Here is an 18,001-nt window from a genome sequence, read left to right as displayed (position 1 = left end):
CCTTTTATGAAGATAATCCTAATTAAAAGAGGCAGTGATGAAGCCGAACAGTGTCTATTGACACTTTCATTGTCTAAAATCATTGCCATACTTAGAGACTAAATAGGTCAGAAGGAACTCATTGTAAGACTAAGCTTTTTCATTTGATAAAATCCAAAATATGGATATTATTGCATTTATGTAAATGCTGGGAAATAATTGACTGTATAAGATCACCCCCGTGATATATAGGTTTTTGAAAAAACAGCACTGTGCAATAGAAGCAGAAAAGCAAGTAAAGTGTGTGTGTGTCACATTACACTTGCCAATATGCTCTACAAAGGCAGACTTACAGATGCAAGGCAAAGAAATTCTACAGTAGTAAAGGATCAAACATCACCTCCCTGAGATATCACAGGCCTCTTATAAAAGACGCGGAGCTGACCGTAAAAGGAACATGTTTTCAATTTGGACCACTTCCTTTTGATGATAACTTAACACTCATATAACAGTTAATTAAAATATCGCTGGGTCTGTTAAATGATATCTGCAAAATTAGTTTGTCCCGGCGGGGGCATGGGGTGGGCTGTTCAACATGCAGGATGAATGGGCCTCGTCCCTATCCTGGGAGGAAGAGGCTGGTCCCATCCGCCGAGAGGCCGACGGCTCATGGTTTGCATCACTTCGGACCTGCGGAAGGCGAGCAATATTGTCAAACGTATATTTATTTCATTTTTTAATTATGGGAGCTGACCGCAAGCTTTATTGGCCTGCCTCGCTAGTAAATGAGTCAGGGGGCGGCTGCCCCCGCGCGATGCCTCGCTCCGTCAGGGCTCTGATTAGCCGAGATGTGTAGTTTGACTTTACAAGGGGAAGCCCTGCCCTGCCACCACAATTACCGCGGTCTGGCGAAAACTAATTTCCACTGCGGCCGAGGCGAGCGCATTGTTTCGGTCCCTCAAACGTCCGAACTGCTCAAGACGAGTGGCTGATTCATTTATGGGCCCGGTTTCATTAATTTCCATCAGGACCCGGCCGGGCCTGCGCGTTTTTTTTTTGGTCTAAATTGCATATAAAACATGTAAATGGCCGTCAAAATATGAGCGGCCTTTCATCTCTGCCGTCTGGACAGACATCCTTGTTTGTCTGTCGAGTGTCTGCTCGCTGTCACGGCTCATGGGCCTGGAAGTGGCGGCCGGCGCACGCGCCCTGTTCACTTCTGAGCGCCACGTGCGACTTCCGCAAAATGTAGCTATGGCCGGGGTTACTGAAAAAGAGCATTTTTTGTTAAATGCTTGCCGAATTTGAGTGTTTGAGAAAAAACACGTGTGGGAAACTTCAGACATGCAACACAACTCTTTATCTGCATAGGTGATGAGTTTCTAGTGTATTTGCACAAGTGGTATTGTGTGGTGCAATGTGTGGTGTGGTAGGTATGTTATGGTATATTGTGACGAGGCTTAGCTTTACATGACATTGTGTGCTGTGTTGTAGGTCATAATCCAACACTGCTAACGTTCGTCTAGCTTTGATTTATACAAGTACCTTATACATACACAAAAATAGCAAGACAATGATGGTATGGTACGGCATTTTATGGTATGCTATGGTATGGTATGTAGTACGGAACGGTTTGATAGGTATGGTATGTTATGGCATGGTATGGTATGCTACGGAAGGGCATGGCTTAACTTGGAATGGTATGTTATGCTATGGTATATGGTATGGTATGGTATGTCATGGTATGGCAGGGCATGACTTGGTATGGTATGGTATGCTATGGTATGTGGCATTGAACGGTTTGATAGGTATGGTATAGCATGGTGTGGTATGGCATTGTATGGTATGCCATGGCACGTTATGCTATGGCAGGGCATGGCTTGACTTGGTATGGTATGGTATGCATTGGTGTGTGGTACAGAATGGTATGGTACGGTATAGTATGATGGTATCGTACAGTATGGTAGCAGGGCGGGAATGGAAACCAAATTAAGTTCAGACAAAATGTTCAAACCAGCCCCACACAGAAGGAGATTACGACTAGAATGTACCCACAGCGGCATGGATGGGCTACCGCAGCACATCCTCCTCTGAACTCAGCCTCCTAGCTAGCAGCCTACTGTGGAAAAAACAAAGTAAAAGGGTGGCCAGTCCAGTCCTATATTGTAGTTTATGGTATGGTATGTTGTGGCATAGTGTGATAAAAACATACCTTTAAATGTGATGGGATGTCTATCAGCTAATTTAAAGACTCAAGTTTATAAGACAGTATTTAGACTTTATTATACTCCCAAAAAGATGGCAACCTGGGGCCCACTATATGATGGTAAATGCTTCCGCTGTGGCGGATGCTGATATATTGCATATTTTTTTCAATTGCCCTAAGCTAGCGCACTTTTTAACTAGCATAGAAACTTTTCTCTCCATGGTCCTTCAAAATCCAGTTACAATATCTCCCGCTCTTATGGTATTAGGAGGGGGACAAGCTGTTGGAAAGGATACAGTACTATGCAGACATAAATACTTTTTATTTCTAGCCACGACTGTCGCGCGTTTATGCATCGCAACTGAATGGTTACAACCGGAGGCACCAACATTTGAATTTTGGAGAGCAAAATGATATAATATATATGAAATAGAATGGAGTTTGTATGCGTTAAAAGGGGCTAGGAAAAAACGAGTAGGCCTGTTAATTTGGGCTGTCATCAAAGATTATTTGGAGGAGATATGAATGAGAAATATCATTGGTTGCTTAAATGTTTAGAACTGGCTGATCAGCCTATTTTTGTGTTACCTTGTTTTTATTGTAATTGAAGGAATTTAACTGGTTTTGTCACTTGATACAACTGTGGGGAAAAAAAAAAAGTGATGGGATGTATAGTATGGTATGGTGCACTATGGTTTAGTACAATTTTGTTTTTGGTAATTTACAATAAAACACTATGCTGCCTTTCAGATAGGTTTGCACTATACACATACCACATATACATCTAGTATGGTATGGCAAGGCATGGCTTGACTTAGTATGGTATGGTATGGGTAGTGTGGGGTGGGGTGGTTTGTGGTGTGGTGTGGTGTGATGTGATGTGGTGTGGAATGACATCAGATCAGAGACCCGTGAAAATACAGGGGCCCACATGAAGAGAGAGGGGAGACCTGTGAGGACACTATAAAGACGCTGTTGAGTTTTAGACACAAGAAGACAGTGCGGAGTGAAACAAATAGGAAATACATTGACACTGGCACATTTAGACACTGGGAGACATTAATTCTGGAAGACACTTACTCTAAGAGATATGATAGCCAACAGACACTGGAAGGCACAGACATTTTGCAGATTCAGAGACAAGGAGATACAAGAGACACTTGGAGACATGACCTGAGGAAGACACCCAGAGACAGTGAAAGACTCTGCGGAGCCAGAGACAGTAGAGACACTAACAGTGGGAGATATAGGCACTGAGAGATATGGTCACTGATAGACACAGATATTAAAAGAAGTTCTAAAGTCAGAAACACTACGAGTCACAGACAGTGGTGCATGTGGTGGGCACTAGCAACCATGTTTGAGGACCATAACCTATTTTTCATCATCAGACTGACCTAGAGCAACATAGAGAAAGGCACAAACAAAATAAAGAAGAAGGGAAAGAAATGCTAAAAAGCAACAACCAATAGGGACAGCAGAGATAAAAAAAAAAGAAATCACAAAAGTGAGATAAAAAGATAGAAAGCCAAAGGTTTTGAAAAAGGAGGTATGAGGAGGACTCAAGGCTAAGTAGGTTTGGTATTCTGCAACGCTAGTATGTGGCAGCACCAACAGAAGGTCCATAAGGAAAATTCTGGGGTCCTGTACATATTATTTTACAAATCAAGCAATGGGCACAAGGAGAGATGGACATCAGGAAATATGGAAGATGCTAGGGTGCCAGTGACCCTTGGACAGGGTGGGACTGGGGAACCAAAAGCAGCCTTGGCATAAATGCTAAAACCTGCCCAGCTCCTTTTGTCTACTCGCTCAAACTCTTTCTTTCTATCCACTTTCAATCTCTCCTTCTATCCACTCTGATCACTTTCTCTCTTTCTTCCCACTGCCATCCACTCCTTCTCTCTCGCTTGAATCCTTCTCTTGCCTGCTGCAATCAACCCCAGGTGCTGGGTACTAGGACAGAGGCATCAATAGCAGCTCTGTGCTTTAATAACCAGCGTCCAAGGGGTTTAGCCCACTGGGGGACTGTCCAGTGGAATAAAAGGCCTTCGCCCCTGCCCTTCAACAAACAGACTCGTAGTGACACAGAAATATAGGGACAAGGAGAAACACCAGAATGCATAGGGGATATGTTAATTGCTGGAAGCTACACACATAAGCAGAACGTCACCTTCCAGAAAACATGCAGCCAGTGAGGTCATGACAATGGCAACAGTGTGCTGTGCAAACACAAAGTAACAGGTTATTGCAGGACGTCAGGAAGTGGTCTTTTCTCTCAGTAGCTAAATGACTAAGGAACCTGGATTTCAATTTCCCCCTTCACTCGGTCTTTCATCTCAGGTCCACTGGGTAGTCTCCTGCGTGTTTAGGTGTGTTGTGCGTGTGGATGTGTACAAAGTTAAAAGATACATAATGGGTACCTCTGCAGTATAGTGGGTTAATGCTATTGATTGCTTCTGGTGCCAGGCTAGTAAATGCCAACAGAACTATAAGGTGGCTTTGCTGGACCAAGGAACACATTACACATTTGTATATTATGCATAGTTGTATTTTTTTTTAAACAATAACATTTTTATTGAAAAATGTATTTTGCTTGTACTTTAAATGTATATGTGTCTACCTTCCAGTTAGCCAGCCATTCTCATCAATCTAGCTCTGCCTGCAGGCCTATCAGCAATGCCTCTCTCTGCCTAAATTTTAAACATGGGATATGTACCATTTATTAGCAGTGTGTAAATCAATCCATCATCCACTCACCTACCTGGCACCTCATAAGTTCAGCTAAGAGTTATCTGTGCATGTACCTGATTCAGACATGTATTCCCAGTGGTAAAGACGGTCCCAAGTTGTCACTAATTATGAATCTCGCGAGGTCTCACCGCCCAAAAGAACATCTTAATCCGCCTCCGCGTTATTTCGCTGCGGGATCTAAATCTCCTGTTTAGCATTCTAGACAGGCCAAGCCACGGAGGCCAATATTAAGGTGTCGTGCGGGGTCGTGTGACTGTACTCCAGGGGGTGGAGGTGGCTCGGCCGGCACCCCGCTGCCTCAGTCTGATGAGAATTGTCCAGCCCTCGTGTCATGACGGGGAATCTGATGAGGAGATTAAAAGGGGGCAGTTCTGAGGCGGGCAGAGTCTTCCCTGCACATCTCTGTTTGCAGAAAGTGAAGTCCTGTAGCCTGGAATGCAAAGACAGGGTCCCCCCAAAGGCCTGAATTATTGTCTCCGAGATGGGGATGAGAGACGGGGGGCCCGGAGGGCAGACTGATGGGGGCTTCAACAAGTATTTGGAAACAAGCTCTTGCATTTAAAATTCAAATACTCGTCTGAAGTGACTTGGAAATGCGGCCCTGCTGTGCAAACAGGGATTGTGGGGCTCAGGGGTTTGGAGGGGATGTGTGTGAATTGGCACTTTGGGGCTGTGCACCTGAGCAAACAGGAGTTAGGGGGAGAAAGAAAATGGGAGAGTGAAAATGGAAGTGGCCCCTCTCTTCCAAGAGTGTCTCCATTTATTGCATGAGCCTGTGACGACAATGGCAACCCTTTATTGGGTTTTAATTAGGGGCGCCCACACAAGGGCTGCTCGGAGCGGCAGATTTTCACACCTCTGCCAATTCACTGGCATGTTTGGAGAGTTGCTCCACTACTTGATGTATTCATCGCGTCCAGAATGTGCAAACAAAGCGCTAGCGGGGCCGGCCTCGAGGGGGCAGCGCCGCCCAGGGGTGCTGTTTGCTCGCCAGGACCCCTCTGCACACAAGGCGCAGAGCTTGTTTGTTGCCATGTCTTTCCCAGGAGCTCCCTCTGATCTGTTTAACTTACTAAGCAGGTGCGATAAAGCCGTTAGCGAATCAATAAAATCCAATTTCGCCCTCTTGTCTTTCCCTGGGACGTCATTAGTGTTGTTGCAAACGAGTTAACGCTCCGTGTGTTTATCTAACAGATACACCCATCAGCTGAGCTCTGTGTTATATGCTCATCCGGGTCTGAGATTGCATGTAATCGGTACGGCTGGTTGTTTTCGCAGATGTATTACACCAATGGGGAACTTTAAATATTAAATGCATTTGTAAAGTGTAATGATGTACGATAAGGCACGAATAACATAGAATTGCTGCCTAAGTAGATGCCTTTTGCAACTAGTCTGAGCTACTTATGACACCGCCTGAGCGTGTCTGTCTCTTTCTCTCACCATCAATATCTCCCTGTCTTTGCGTTTCACTCCTCTGCATATCTCGTTCTCTAACTGTGATCCCTTGCCTGTGTATCTGTCCTCCTATGTCACGTTGTCACTTGCTCTCTTATCTGCTTATCTCCTGTGCTATCTCTATTTGCCGTCTCCATCTCCCTGTCTGTTACTGTCTTTGAGGCAACCTCTATTTCTCTCTCGCTTTGTCTTTTTCTTCCAGCGTACTCCATACCCGCTCCTCTCTGCATTTCTGCATGTCACCATTTTCTATATCACTCTGTCTCTTTCCTGTGTTATCTCTTTCCTTGGCTTTCCTTTATCTATATATAGTCCCACATGTGCCGGTGTGTGTGGGCTATGGTTAAAATAACAAGGCAGATGCGCTCTGTTAATAAACAATGAACAGGTGTTAACTGACATTTTAAGTGAAACAATTTTAATAAAAGGCATTTAATTTGTCTTTTTTTTTTTTACAGAGAACTCTGTAGCTGCAAAATCGGGAGGCTGCTTTCCAGGCTCTGCCACGGTGACCTTGGAGCAAGGGGCGAGGATTCCCGTGAAGGACCTGCGGCCGGGGGACAGGGTGCTCGCCGCGGATGTCCAGGGCAAGCTGGCCTACAGCGACTTCCTTTTGTTCATGGATAAGGAGGAGACGGTCAGGAAAGTCTTCTACGTGATAGAGACCTCTCGGCCTCGGGAGAGGCTCCGTCTGACCGCCGCTCACCTCCTCTTTGTAGCCCAGGCGCACCCAGGAAATGACAGCGGGGGCGACTTCCGGTCCACGTTTGGCAGCTTCCGCTCCACGTTCGCCAGCAGCGTGCGGCCGGGGTACCGGGTGCTCACAGTGGACCGGGAAGGCCGGGGGCTAAGGGAAGCCACGGTGGAGCGAGTCTACCTGGAGGAGGCCACGGGGGCCTACGCTCCCGTCACTGCACACGGGACCGTGGTCATAGACAGGGTGCTGGCCTCCTGCTACGCGGTCATAGAGGACCACAGCTGGGCGCACTGGGCCTTCGCCCCTCTGAGAGTGGGCTTAGGGGTCTTGTCTTTCTTTTCCCCCCAAGACTACTCCAGCCATTCCCCGCCAGCGCCCTCTCAGGCAGAGGGAGTGCACTGGTACTCGGAGATCCTCTACCGGATAGGGACATGGGTGTTACAGGAGGACACTATCCACCCATTGGGAATGGCAGCAAAGTCCAGCTGAAAACCAGCCTGGGAGCCAGTTTAAAAGACTTTCAGAACAATAAAAACAAAAGTAGGACTGTCCAAAGTAGACATTAAGGAAACAAAGACCCCGGAAGTTTGTTTTTCTTTGTTATGTTTTATACCTTTATTGTTGTAGTCTTTATTTGTTCCGTTGCTCCCTTGCCTGTTGGATATTTATTTCTTCGGGAATGCCAGATGAGCCCAGCTGAAAGCCAATTTCTTCAAAGCGCTAAAATAATAGAAATAAAAGCAGGACACTCCAAATATACGTCAAGTAAAGAAGTACGGCAGACGATTTCATTTTGTGTTGTGTTTTAGGCCTATTTTTTGTTTTGGTTTATTTTTTCACGTTTTCCGACCCCCCTCACCGTACACCCTAGATATTTATTTGTTTGTTATTTTAATTGATGTTTTTAATGATATGAATGGGACCTTCCAGAGCCTTTAATTCTTTGTGTCGATAATTTATTGTCAAGTTATGCTTTGTTTCTTCTGGCCGCACTTGGAAACACACAAAGGAAGTGGGTTGCGAGGCCAGGAAAAAATACGCAGAGTCTATTTTTCTATGTGTCATTCATGTCCTGAAACTTTCAGCTGAACAAAAATACAGTGCATTTATCTACATATATCTCGTCGGTTAAAGAAACGTATTAAAATACATATTTCTCGAGGGTCCATAAATTATATTTTTATACACAGAATTGTAAATTAGATTTTTTTTGAGAGATCATTACTTACCGAATCACATTTCGTTTTTGAAATAGTGTAAAATATGAGAATATATTATTTTAATTTAAAAACATAGTTTTGAAAACGTAACTACATCTCTTATATATATATTTTTTTCTTATTTGTGTTTTAATATTTTCCTCTTAAAACGTTCTGGCCACTTCCTGCAAAGTTAAGACTGTTACAAAACTTATTTGCCGACAGTAACTGTTATTTTTAACTTCAGAGAGAGTTTATTAGAAGATAATATTTTTAAAAAGCGCGCAATATCGTGACGAATTCCTGAGGATGAAGACTGTAGTTTGTACAGAGGGATTAAAAAGACGTTTTGCATAAAACATATTGAGGAATAACTGCTGTAAATTTACTAAAATGTATTTTTGAATATTTTGTAATAGTTTTATAGTAATAAAATGTGCCATGCACAAACTGGTTAGAATATAATAACTACGAAATCCCGTTGTTTCCTGATTTATTACCCGTTGTTGAATTCACTTGCAATGATTTGTTTTGAGCGTTTCATTCTCGAGGGTCTCGCGGATTGTGCCAACGTTTGACCCGACAATATTTTCGAATACACCAGTTTTCCAAGGACACTTACTTTATACTTTCCCTTTTACTTTAAATTGATTATGTTTAACGGTCCAGGTTTCTCTTTTCACGATAATAAAAGTGTGTCCCACCTCTTTGTGAGAACGCGAGCTGACCAGCTTCACCTTTTCACTGTTTGGAACTTTGTATATCATGTTGGGCTTCGTTATGCAGCGAGAAGAGGGATTTCTTAAGTTATGTTGAAAAACGTGTCGCCATTTTTGCACCAATACAGTAGTTATTGAATTCGTGTCTCGCAAGGGGATGGCGGAAATGCAGCCAGAGGTCCGAAAACTACAACTACAACTCTTTCTAGGTACACATAGTGCCCATCTGGGCTGAAAGCCCCTTAGGCGCACCGTAGTGCATCTGCATCGGGCAAATTCTCCGAAGTCGTTCAGTGTGTACGCAGGTTGCTACCGGAAAGCACTATTAGGAGGCACCCGAACTTTTCAGCTCATCGTCTTTCTACATTTGCCTGGATTTCACAAGGAATCGCAGTTCTGCCCTGCTTAGTGTGTTTCCCCCGCATCGAAACTCCCCTCTGCTGTAAGCAGGTGGGGATGACAGGCGTGGCAAGCAGCGTATCACTGGGTTTATGGGTGGTGGACGTCTGTACCAGAGAGCTGTCAGGCATGCACGCATGTGTAGGGAGTACCTCTGCCAGTCCGGGTATTTTACTTTGCATTATGGGAGTTGACGTCTCGATTTTCCCATTATGAAACCAGGACTAAAAGTCCCAGAATGCAAAGCCTCAACTGGATTTGGTACTGGCTGATGAGGTTGGGAAATCTGAGAGCTTTTTGCCGCATGTCATCGGGGTCACCATGCAGGGCAAGACAGCACTGTGTAAAGCAAGGCATATACACTCAGTTCATACCCAATAGGTAACCTAGTGAATCACAGCTTCGTGCATTTGAACCCTGGCCCTCTGTAATAGCAGGTGAAGGAATCGGAGGTATTTTCTCGCATGTAACCTGCTTATAGCTAGCATCTATACACTTGCATTACCACATGTTTATCTGTTTGACTGCCTTTGCAACCATGCTGTGGTATTCGGAGATGACGTTCATCCTCTGTCCAGTTGTACGTACTTGCAAACTACTACCAAGAGTAATTAAGAAAATGGCGCCTAAAATCTACCCCCTCAGACTTTTAGAAGACACATTTTCATGCGCCTCTCCCTAAACACCTGGCCAAACATTTCCATTTTTTCACGTAACACAGCATAGCAATTTGCTGCGCTGCATTGCAGAAGTGGGAAACACAGGAGGGAGCCATGCCTACCAAAAGTGGCTTGCTGCAGCTGTCATCCCCTGCACTGGCAGTCTAGCAAGGCTTATTTGCACTATGCAGAACCTTGCACCAGGGTGAGTGTGTACTGCCTAGCGTAGAATTTGTATTTAAAGTGTTCCCTCCAGTACAGATTCTTCTGTCTTGATAAATCCAGAAGGTTCCCCAACATTGGATGAGTGCTATGCACTACAGCACACATGTAACTGATATATATATATATATATATATATAATTACATTTAAACATTTCCTATTGCTAACACCTGCTTCGACTGGGCATTATTTTTGATGCACCACCCATTCTGTCTCCCTTAGTAGATCAGGCGTCAAAGCTTATGCATGTTTGCACTAATACGCCCCAGTAATGGCTCCTTGATGCGAGGCAGCACAAGGTAGTCTTTGCCCTCAAAAAGGGAGCCTTTTCAGCGCAAAACACCCTTTGTGCTGAATAATAAATACAATGGGAAGCATTGTGTTGGTTTTCACCAGTGCAAAGCCTTAGTAAATCTGGGACCCAGTTCCCATTGACGCCATATGCCACCTAGCATTTCCTAGGGGAGAATAGAGTCAGCCAATTCGAAAATGCTTTCTTTTGGCTACATTTGCAACAAATATGTTACTGAATTTGAACTTCTACTTTGGAAACCGCAGTGGCACCTGATGGCCAAATTAAAATACCAAGTGAAAGCAAATAGCACGATTGGACACCATTGAGAAGCTAATGCCATTATAAGCCAATTCTAATCACCTTGAATTTACACCAGGGTGCCTATATTGAACTGTTTTAATGTCTGCTATTATTCAGTTCCCCCTTTTTCTCTTACCGGTTGAACTTAAAATAGCATTTATAGTTTCTGGGAATCCCTTTGAAAACTATTAGGTAAGAAAGGCTTTCCATGGATGAGCCGTGCGCTGGCTGCCCTGTAATATGTCCTTTGCTGATATTGTATTGGGCTGGAAAGGGGGACATGATGATTGGAATGCTGGTAAAGTCCTAGAGGAGTATAAAACAAGTGGGAAGGTCTCAACAATTTATAGATTATTTCTATTTATTAGGTTTTAAAGACTCCCGATACGACTGCCTTCATCCCATGGGCCAGCGTGATAAATATAAACCAAGCAAACAATAACATAAAATTACTTCTCCCTGTCGCCACCCATTTCGGGACACTCATAGCACTTATATAGCAAATTAGTCTATACCTGCACTCCCTATGTGTGTGATCAATGGTAAGGGAACATCTGTGTCGTAGACTATGGGCTGCAGCGGCTTCTAATAAGCGTTGTTTGTTGTATCCACCTGTGGGTCACGGGTTTGTGCAAAACAATTTGAGGTATTTGGGGCAAACCAGCTGGTTGATTTCCGATGAAAGGAAAAAAATTAAAGGGGCCCAGACCGCTCTGAAAGTATCCAATTTGTGTTCACAGTGAGGGACAGCTTCTCCGACCATTATATGTTCTAGATTTTATGGAGCCAGTTAATTTGATCTGCTGCATGATCAGAGCTCCAAAAGGAAAGAATGGCTTGGGTTGCCACGTCCAGCATTATGGCCATTTACTGGCCCCTCGATGACTTCAGATGGAATATCAGTCGATTGGGTAGGTGGAGTATTATGAAGTGATGTTGGTTAAACTTCACAACAATACTCTTACAATACCGCAGAGATGGATTTTCAAAGCAAAGCAAAGGTGCACCTCCAAGGAGTTCTACCTGCAAAGACAAATCAAATGTCCATATTCAAAATTTCTTTGACGATTCTTTATTTCTTTTTTTTATTTTTCTCTCTCTTTGTTATTATTCCAGAGAAAACAGTGCAAACAACACAACGGACAGCAGACGCGTTTCGTCCATACACAGGACTTCTTCAGGGCATAAGATTAGAGTAGGACAAGCCCCTCCAGATGTATTCGGTAGGGCGTATGATATATTACTGGATGTCGTTCACCATCAAGTACAATATATTAAAGAGAAGTGGTCTTGAAGTAACCAAACAAGGGGTAAAAACGAATAGAAGGACCACGTCCACATAAGTAGGCGTTAATCCCTAACATCGATAACCTATTTCCTGGCGATCCTTAATATATCACGTCTACTTCATATAGCATCGTCTACGTATAGTTTGAGTATCTATTAGGGGGATGGTCATATACTACCTTTCCCGTGTAAGATCTAGAATGGCACCGTCGCGTCGGAGAAAGGCTCTCCCCCCGTTACGAGGTCCACGCTATTATCCAAGCAAGTCAAGATGCAGGCATATTAGCGTGGACCTCGTAACGGGGGAGCCTTTCTCCCCCCGTTACGAGGTCCATGCTATTATGCCTGCATCTTGACTTGCTTGGAGACACTCTGGGGCTCATTAACTGATGATAACTCTCCTATGGGGACGCCTCCACTCCTATTTTGATTAACTCTAGGTACTCCGTGACCTATTTTAGTACGGACATATTCTACACTTGGAAAGGATCTTATTTACTAGCGCGACGGTGCCATTCTAGATCTTACACGGGAAAGGTAGTATATGACCATCCCCCCAATAGATACTCATACTATACGTAGATGATGCTATATGAAGTAGACGTGATATATTCGGGATCGCCAGGAAATAGGTTATCGGTGTTAGGGATTAACGCATACTTATGTGGACGTGGTCCTTCTGTTAGTTTTTACCCCTTGTTTAGTTACTTCAAGACCACTTCTTTTTAATATATTGTACTTGACGGTGAACAACGTCCAGTAAGATAGCATACGCCTTACCGAATACATCTGGAGGGGCTTGTCCAACTCTAATCTTATGCCCTGAAGAAGTCCTGTATATGGACGAAACGCGTTGGCTGTCCGTTGTGTTGTTTGCACTGTTTTCTCTGGAATAATAACAAAGAGAGAGAAAAATAAAGAAAGAATCGTCAAAGAAATGTTGAATATGGACATTTGATTTGTCTTTGCTGGTAGAACTCCTTGGTGCTGCACCTTTGCTTTGCTTTGAAAATTGACTGTGGTCCCATCTGGGATATAGTACTGTGGCGGTGGGTACTATACAGTGTGCACATCTTCCCCACCAGAAACAGTGGGTAATTATTAATAGAGTAGATAATCCGGGTAAGGTGCTGTCAGACTACATGTTCCACTGTCTGTTCTTGTTTTTCTCTTAGTGTAATACCCCAGAGATGGACTTTGGATTCACAATAATGAATCCATAGCTCAGACCTGGCAGAAGACCAGTCAGGCTTTACTAGAGAAATATGTGTTCAGCATTTCAGAGTACCAACATGGCGCTAAGTAATTGAGATGACTCAAAAGAAATCCAACACCAATTTCTGAAATTAAAGCACATTTTTATATAAATTTAGACACCAAAATCGAAGTCAATCCGATGAGTATAAATTAAGTTATGGATTTTAGAAGCAAAATTAAATCAGTGCAAAACAAAACTGCAAAACTTTTCCATTGCAGTCAATAGTAAAAACAATAGTGGCAATCCCAGTTATAGGCTAATTGCACTCATCAACGTAGAAGCAAAAGTATAGGTGTCATGGATCAACGAAAAAAACCCAATTCCAAAAACACAAATAGGGTTCAGCCCAGGTATGGGGACGATCACAAACTTAACAGCACTTGCCATCTTAGCTGAAAAAGCAAAACAGCGTAAAACCCGGCTGTTCACATGTTTCTTTGACCACAATTCGGCCTTTGACCGAGCCCAGCGTGGCCGTTTTGGGCAAAACTGGCAGACTGGGGCATCCCAAGTTATTTGTTAAGAGCAATCAAATGGTTGTATGAAGAGACTTGGGCTCAGGTCAAAATAGGAGACGGCAGCAGAGTTACGAAAAAATAGATACTATCAACAGCCTGAAACAGGGATGCATTTAGCCCCAATTCTGTTTAATTTATACCTAGCTGTCTTTGAAAGCCATCTTCCACAAGAGGAAATTCATCCCCCAACCATGGCAACACAGAAAATCATATGCCTGCAGTAGGCCGACAACATTGTCGTCTTTAGCCAAACGCCAATTGGTCTGCAACATAATACGAACGCACTAAAAGCCTACAGGGAAGAGGCAAGGCTTAGAGTTGAATTTAAACAAAAGCAAAGTGGTCTGTCTGGTCAGCACTAAGTATAAGACATTTACCTGGCTCATTAAGGACAAAAGACCCAGGTTGTAACCACATATAAGTATTTGGAAATCAATATGGAACATCAAGGGGTCGATTCCGATCCGGTAAATAGCGCTCCGTATCTACGTACGGAGCGTTTTCCCCGTACGATTCATACTCATAAACGTCCCCGTACTAATCAGCAAGTACGATCCCAACCAAAAGCGTCACTCCGTACGACTCATAAAAAACTCCGTACAAATCGAAAGTCCATACGATTTTCAGTCGGCTGACGCTCCACGCTACGTCTGAACGTAAATAGACCGCGTCATCCGTACCAGGAAGTACAATCTGTGTTGAAGACACTCCGTATGGCTCTTTTGCTACAGGAGCTCAAAACTGCCGTAAAACCAGAGTCCGCCTCGAACCGCACCCCGGTACGCGACAAACAAGACAGGAACGCCATCGTCTGTGTGATCCCAGTCCGGTACCCCCACCACCTCGTACATAGAAACCGACGACGGCGCAGACGGTGAGTACAATGAACCCCAACAACTGAAGTATACCTGTACGTGGTGCCACACGTGCACATCACCATTGCATGCCTGTAATGTCTGGGTACGTTGCGCCACACGCTACCGCATATCACCGTTGTAATAGTGGCGCACCTACGTCATCGACCTCGGGGTACGGTACGCCACTGCATATCACCATTGTAATAGTGAGAAGTGCCGCAGCTACGTCATCGACCTCGGGGTACGGTACGCTACCGCATATCACCAGTGTAATAGTGAGACGTGCCGCACCACGTCATCGACCTCAGGGTACGGTACGCCACCACAAATCACCATTGTAATAGTGAGACGTGCCGCACCTACTTCAGCGACCTCTGGGTACGGTACGCTTCCGCATATCACCATTGTAATAGTGAGATGTGCCGCACCTATGTCATCGACCTCGGGGTACGGTACGCTACAGCATATCACCAGTGTAATAGTGGGACATACGTCAGTAATATATGTGTATGTTGCGTCACATCCAAGTGATGTGTGTGAAACACACCCAGCAGTGCCCAGCATCAGAGTGTGTGTGTGTGTATAAGACCCTCAGCAGTGCCCACCAGCATAGGGTGTGTGTGGGTAAGACCCCCAGGAGTGCCCAGCATCAGAGTCTGTGTGTGGATAAGACCCCCAGCAGTGCCCACCAGCATAGGGTGTGTGTGGCTAAGACCCCCAGCAGTGCCCAGCATCAGAGTCTGTGTGTGTGGATAAGACCCCCAGCAGTGCCCACCAGCATAGGGTGTGTGTGGCTAAGACCCCCAGCAGTGCCCAGCATTAGAGTGTGCGTGTGGCTAAGACCCCCAGCAGTGCCCAGCATTAGAGTGTGTGTGTGGCTAAGACCCCCAGCAGTGCCCAGCATTAGAGTGTGTGTGTGGATAAGACCCCCAGCAGTGCCCACCAGCATAGGGTGTGTGTGGCTAAGACCCCCAGCAGTGCCCACCAGCATAGGGTGTGTGTGGCTAAGACCCCCAGCAGTGCCCAGCATCAGAGTGTGTGAGTGTGGATAAGACCCCCAGCAGTGCCCACCAGCATAGGGTGTGTGTGGCTAAGGCCCCCAGCAGTGCCCAGCATTAGAGTGTGCATGTGGCTAAGTCCCCCAGCAGTGCCCAGCATTAGAGTGTGCGTGGGGCTAAGACCCCCAGCAGTGCCCAGCATTAGAGTGTGCGTGTGGCTAAGACCCCCAGCATTGCCCAGCAGTGCCCAGGATCAAAGTGTGTGTGTGGATAAGACCCCCAGCAGTGCCCACCAGCATAGGGTGTGTGTGGCTAAGACCCCCAGCAGTGCCTAGCATCAGAGTGTGTGTGTGTATAAGACCCCCAGCAGTGCCCACCAGCATAGGGTGTGTGTGGCTAAGACCCCCAGCAGTGCCCACCAGCATAGGGTGTGTGTGCCTAAGACTGCCAGCAGTGCCCAGCAGTGCCTAGCATCAGAGTGTGTGTGCGTGGATAAGACCCCCAGCAGTGCCCACCAGCATAGGGTGTGTGGCTAAGACCCCCAGCAGTGCCCAGCATTAGAGTGTGCGTGTGGCTAAGACGCCCAGCAGTGCCCAGCATTAGAGTGTGCGTGTGGCTAAGACCCTCAGCAGTGCCCAGCATTAGAGTGTGCGTGTGGCTAAGACCCCCAGCAGTGCCCAGCATTAGATTGTGCATGTGGTTAAGACCCCCAGCAGTGCCCAGCAGTACCCAGCATCAGAGTGTGTGTGTGGATAAAACCCCCAGCAGTGCCCAGCAGTGTCCACCAGCATAGGGGGTGTGTGGCTAAGAACGTCAGCAGTGCCCAGCATCAGAGTGTGTGTGTGGATAAGACCCCCAGCAGTGCCCACCAGCATAGGGTGTGTGTGGCTAAGACCCCCAGCAGTGCCCAGCATCAGAGTGTGTGTGTGGATAAGACCCCCAGCAGTGCCCACCAGCATAGGGTGTGTGTGGCTAAGACCCCCAGCAGTGCCCAGCATTAGAGTGATCTTGTGGCTAAGACCCCCAGCAGTGCCCAGCATCAGAGTGTGTGTGTGTGTGTGTATAAGACCCCCAGCAGTGCCCACCAGCATAGGGTGTGTGTTGCTAAGACCCCCAGCAGTGCCCAGCATCAGAGTGTGTGTGTGGATAAGACCCCCAGCAGTGCCCACCAGCATAGGGTGTGTGTGGCTAAGACCCCCAGCAGTGCCCAGCAGTGCCCACCAGCATAGGATGTGTGTGGCTAAGACCCCCAGCTGTGCCCAGCAGTGCCCAGCATCAGAGTGTGTGTGGATAAGACCCCAAGCAGTGCCCACCAGCGTAGAGTGTGTGTGGCTAAGACCCCCAGCAGTGCCCAGCATTAGAGTGTGCGTGTGGCTAAGACCCCCAGCAGTGCCCAGAAGTGCCCAGCATTAGAGTGTGCGTGTGGCTAAGACCCCCAGCAGTGCCCATAATTAGAGTGTGCTTGTGGCTAAGACCCCCAGCAGTGCCCAGCATTAGAGTGTGCGTGTGGCTAAGACCCCCAGCAGTGCCCAGCATCAGAGTGTGTGTGTGGATAAGACCCCCAGCAGTGCCCACCAGCATAGGGTGTGTGTGGCTAAGACCCCCAGCAGTGCCCAGCAGTGCCCAGCATCAGAGTGTGTGTGTGTATAAGACCCCCAGCAGTGGCCACCAGCATAGGGTGTGTGTGGCTAAGACCCCCAGCAGTGCCCAGCATCAGAGTGTGTGTGTGGATAAGACCCCCAGCAGTGCCCAGCAGTGCCCACCAGCATAGGGTGTGTGTGGCTAAGACCCCCAGCAGTGCCCAGCATCAGAGTGTGTGTGTGGATAAGACTCCCAACAGTGCCCACCAGCATAAGGTGGGTGTGGCTAAGACCCCCAGCAGTGCCCAGCATCAGAGTGTGTGTGTGGCTAAGACCCCCAGCAGTGCCCACCAGCATAGGGTGTGTGTGGCTAAGACCCTCCAGCAGTGCCCAGCAGTGCCCAGCATTAGAGTGTGCGTGTGGCTAAGACCCCCAGCAGTACCCGGCATCAGAGTGTGTGTGTGTGTGTATAAGACACCCAGCAGTGCCCACCAGCATAGGGTGTGTGTGGCTAAGACCCCCAGCAGTGCCCAGCATCAGAGTGTGTGTGTGGATAAGACCCCCAGCAGTGCCCAGCAGTGCCCACCAGCATAGGGTGTGTGTGGCTAAGACCCC

At 46.3% G+C, this 18,001-nt stretch overlaps 1 protein-coding gene across 1 annotated transcript in view; it reads left to right on the top strand.

The window, feature by feature from the left end:
- SHH (sonic hedgehog signaling molecule) overlaps positions 1–8,769 on the top strand; it is a 48,998-nt gene extending 40,229 nt beyond the window's left edge. The window contains exon 3 of the mRNA XM_078663259.1: positions 6,856–8,769. Coding sequence (XP_078519385.1) covers positions 6,856–7,583 — 728 coding nt within the window. The 3' untranslated portion in view covers positions 7,584–8,769. The remainder of the gene's footprint in view (positions 1–6,855) is intronic.
- Positions 8,770–18,001: the final 9,232 nt, after the last annotated feature.

Source organism: Lissotriton helveticus, chromosome 10 (genome assembly GCF_964261635.1).
Source record: "Lissotriton helveticus chromosome 10, aLisHel1.1, whole genome shotgun sequence".
Taxonomy (NCBI): Eukaryota; Metazoa; Chordata; class Amphibia; order Caudata; family Salamandridae; genus Lissotriton; species Lissotriton helveticus.
The sequence above is the reverse complement of the archived record's forward strand: the minus strand, read 5'-3'. Positions and strand labels throughout refer to the sequence as shown.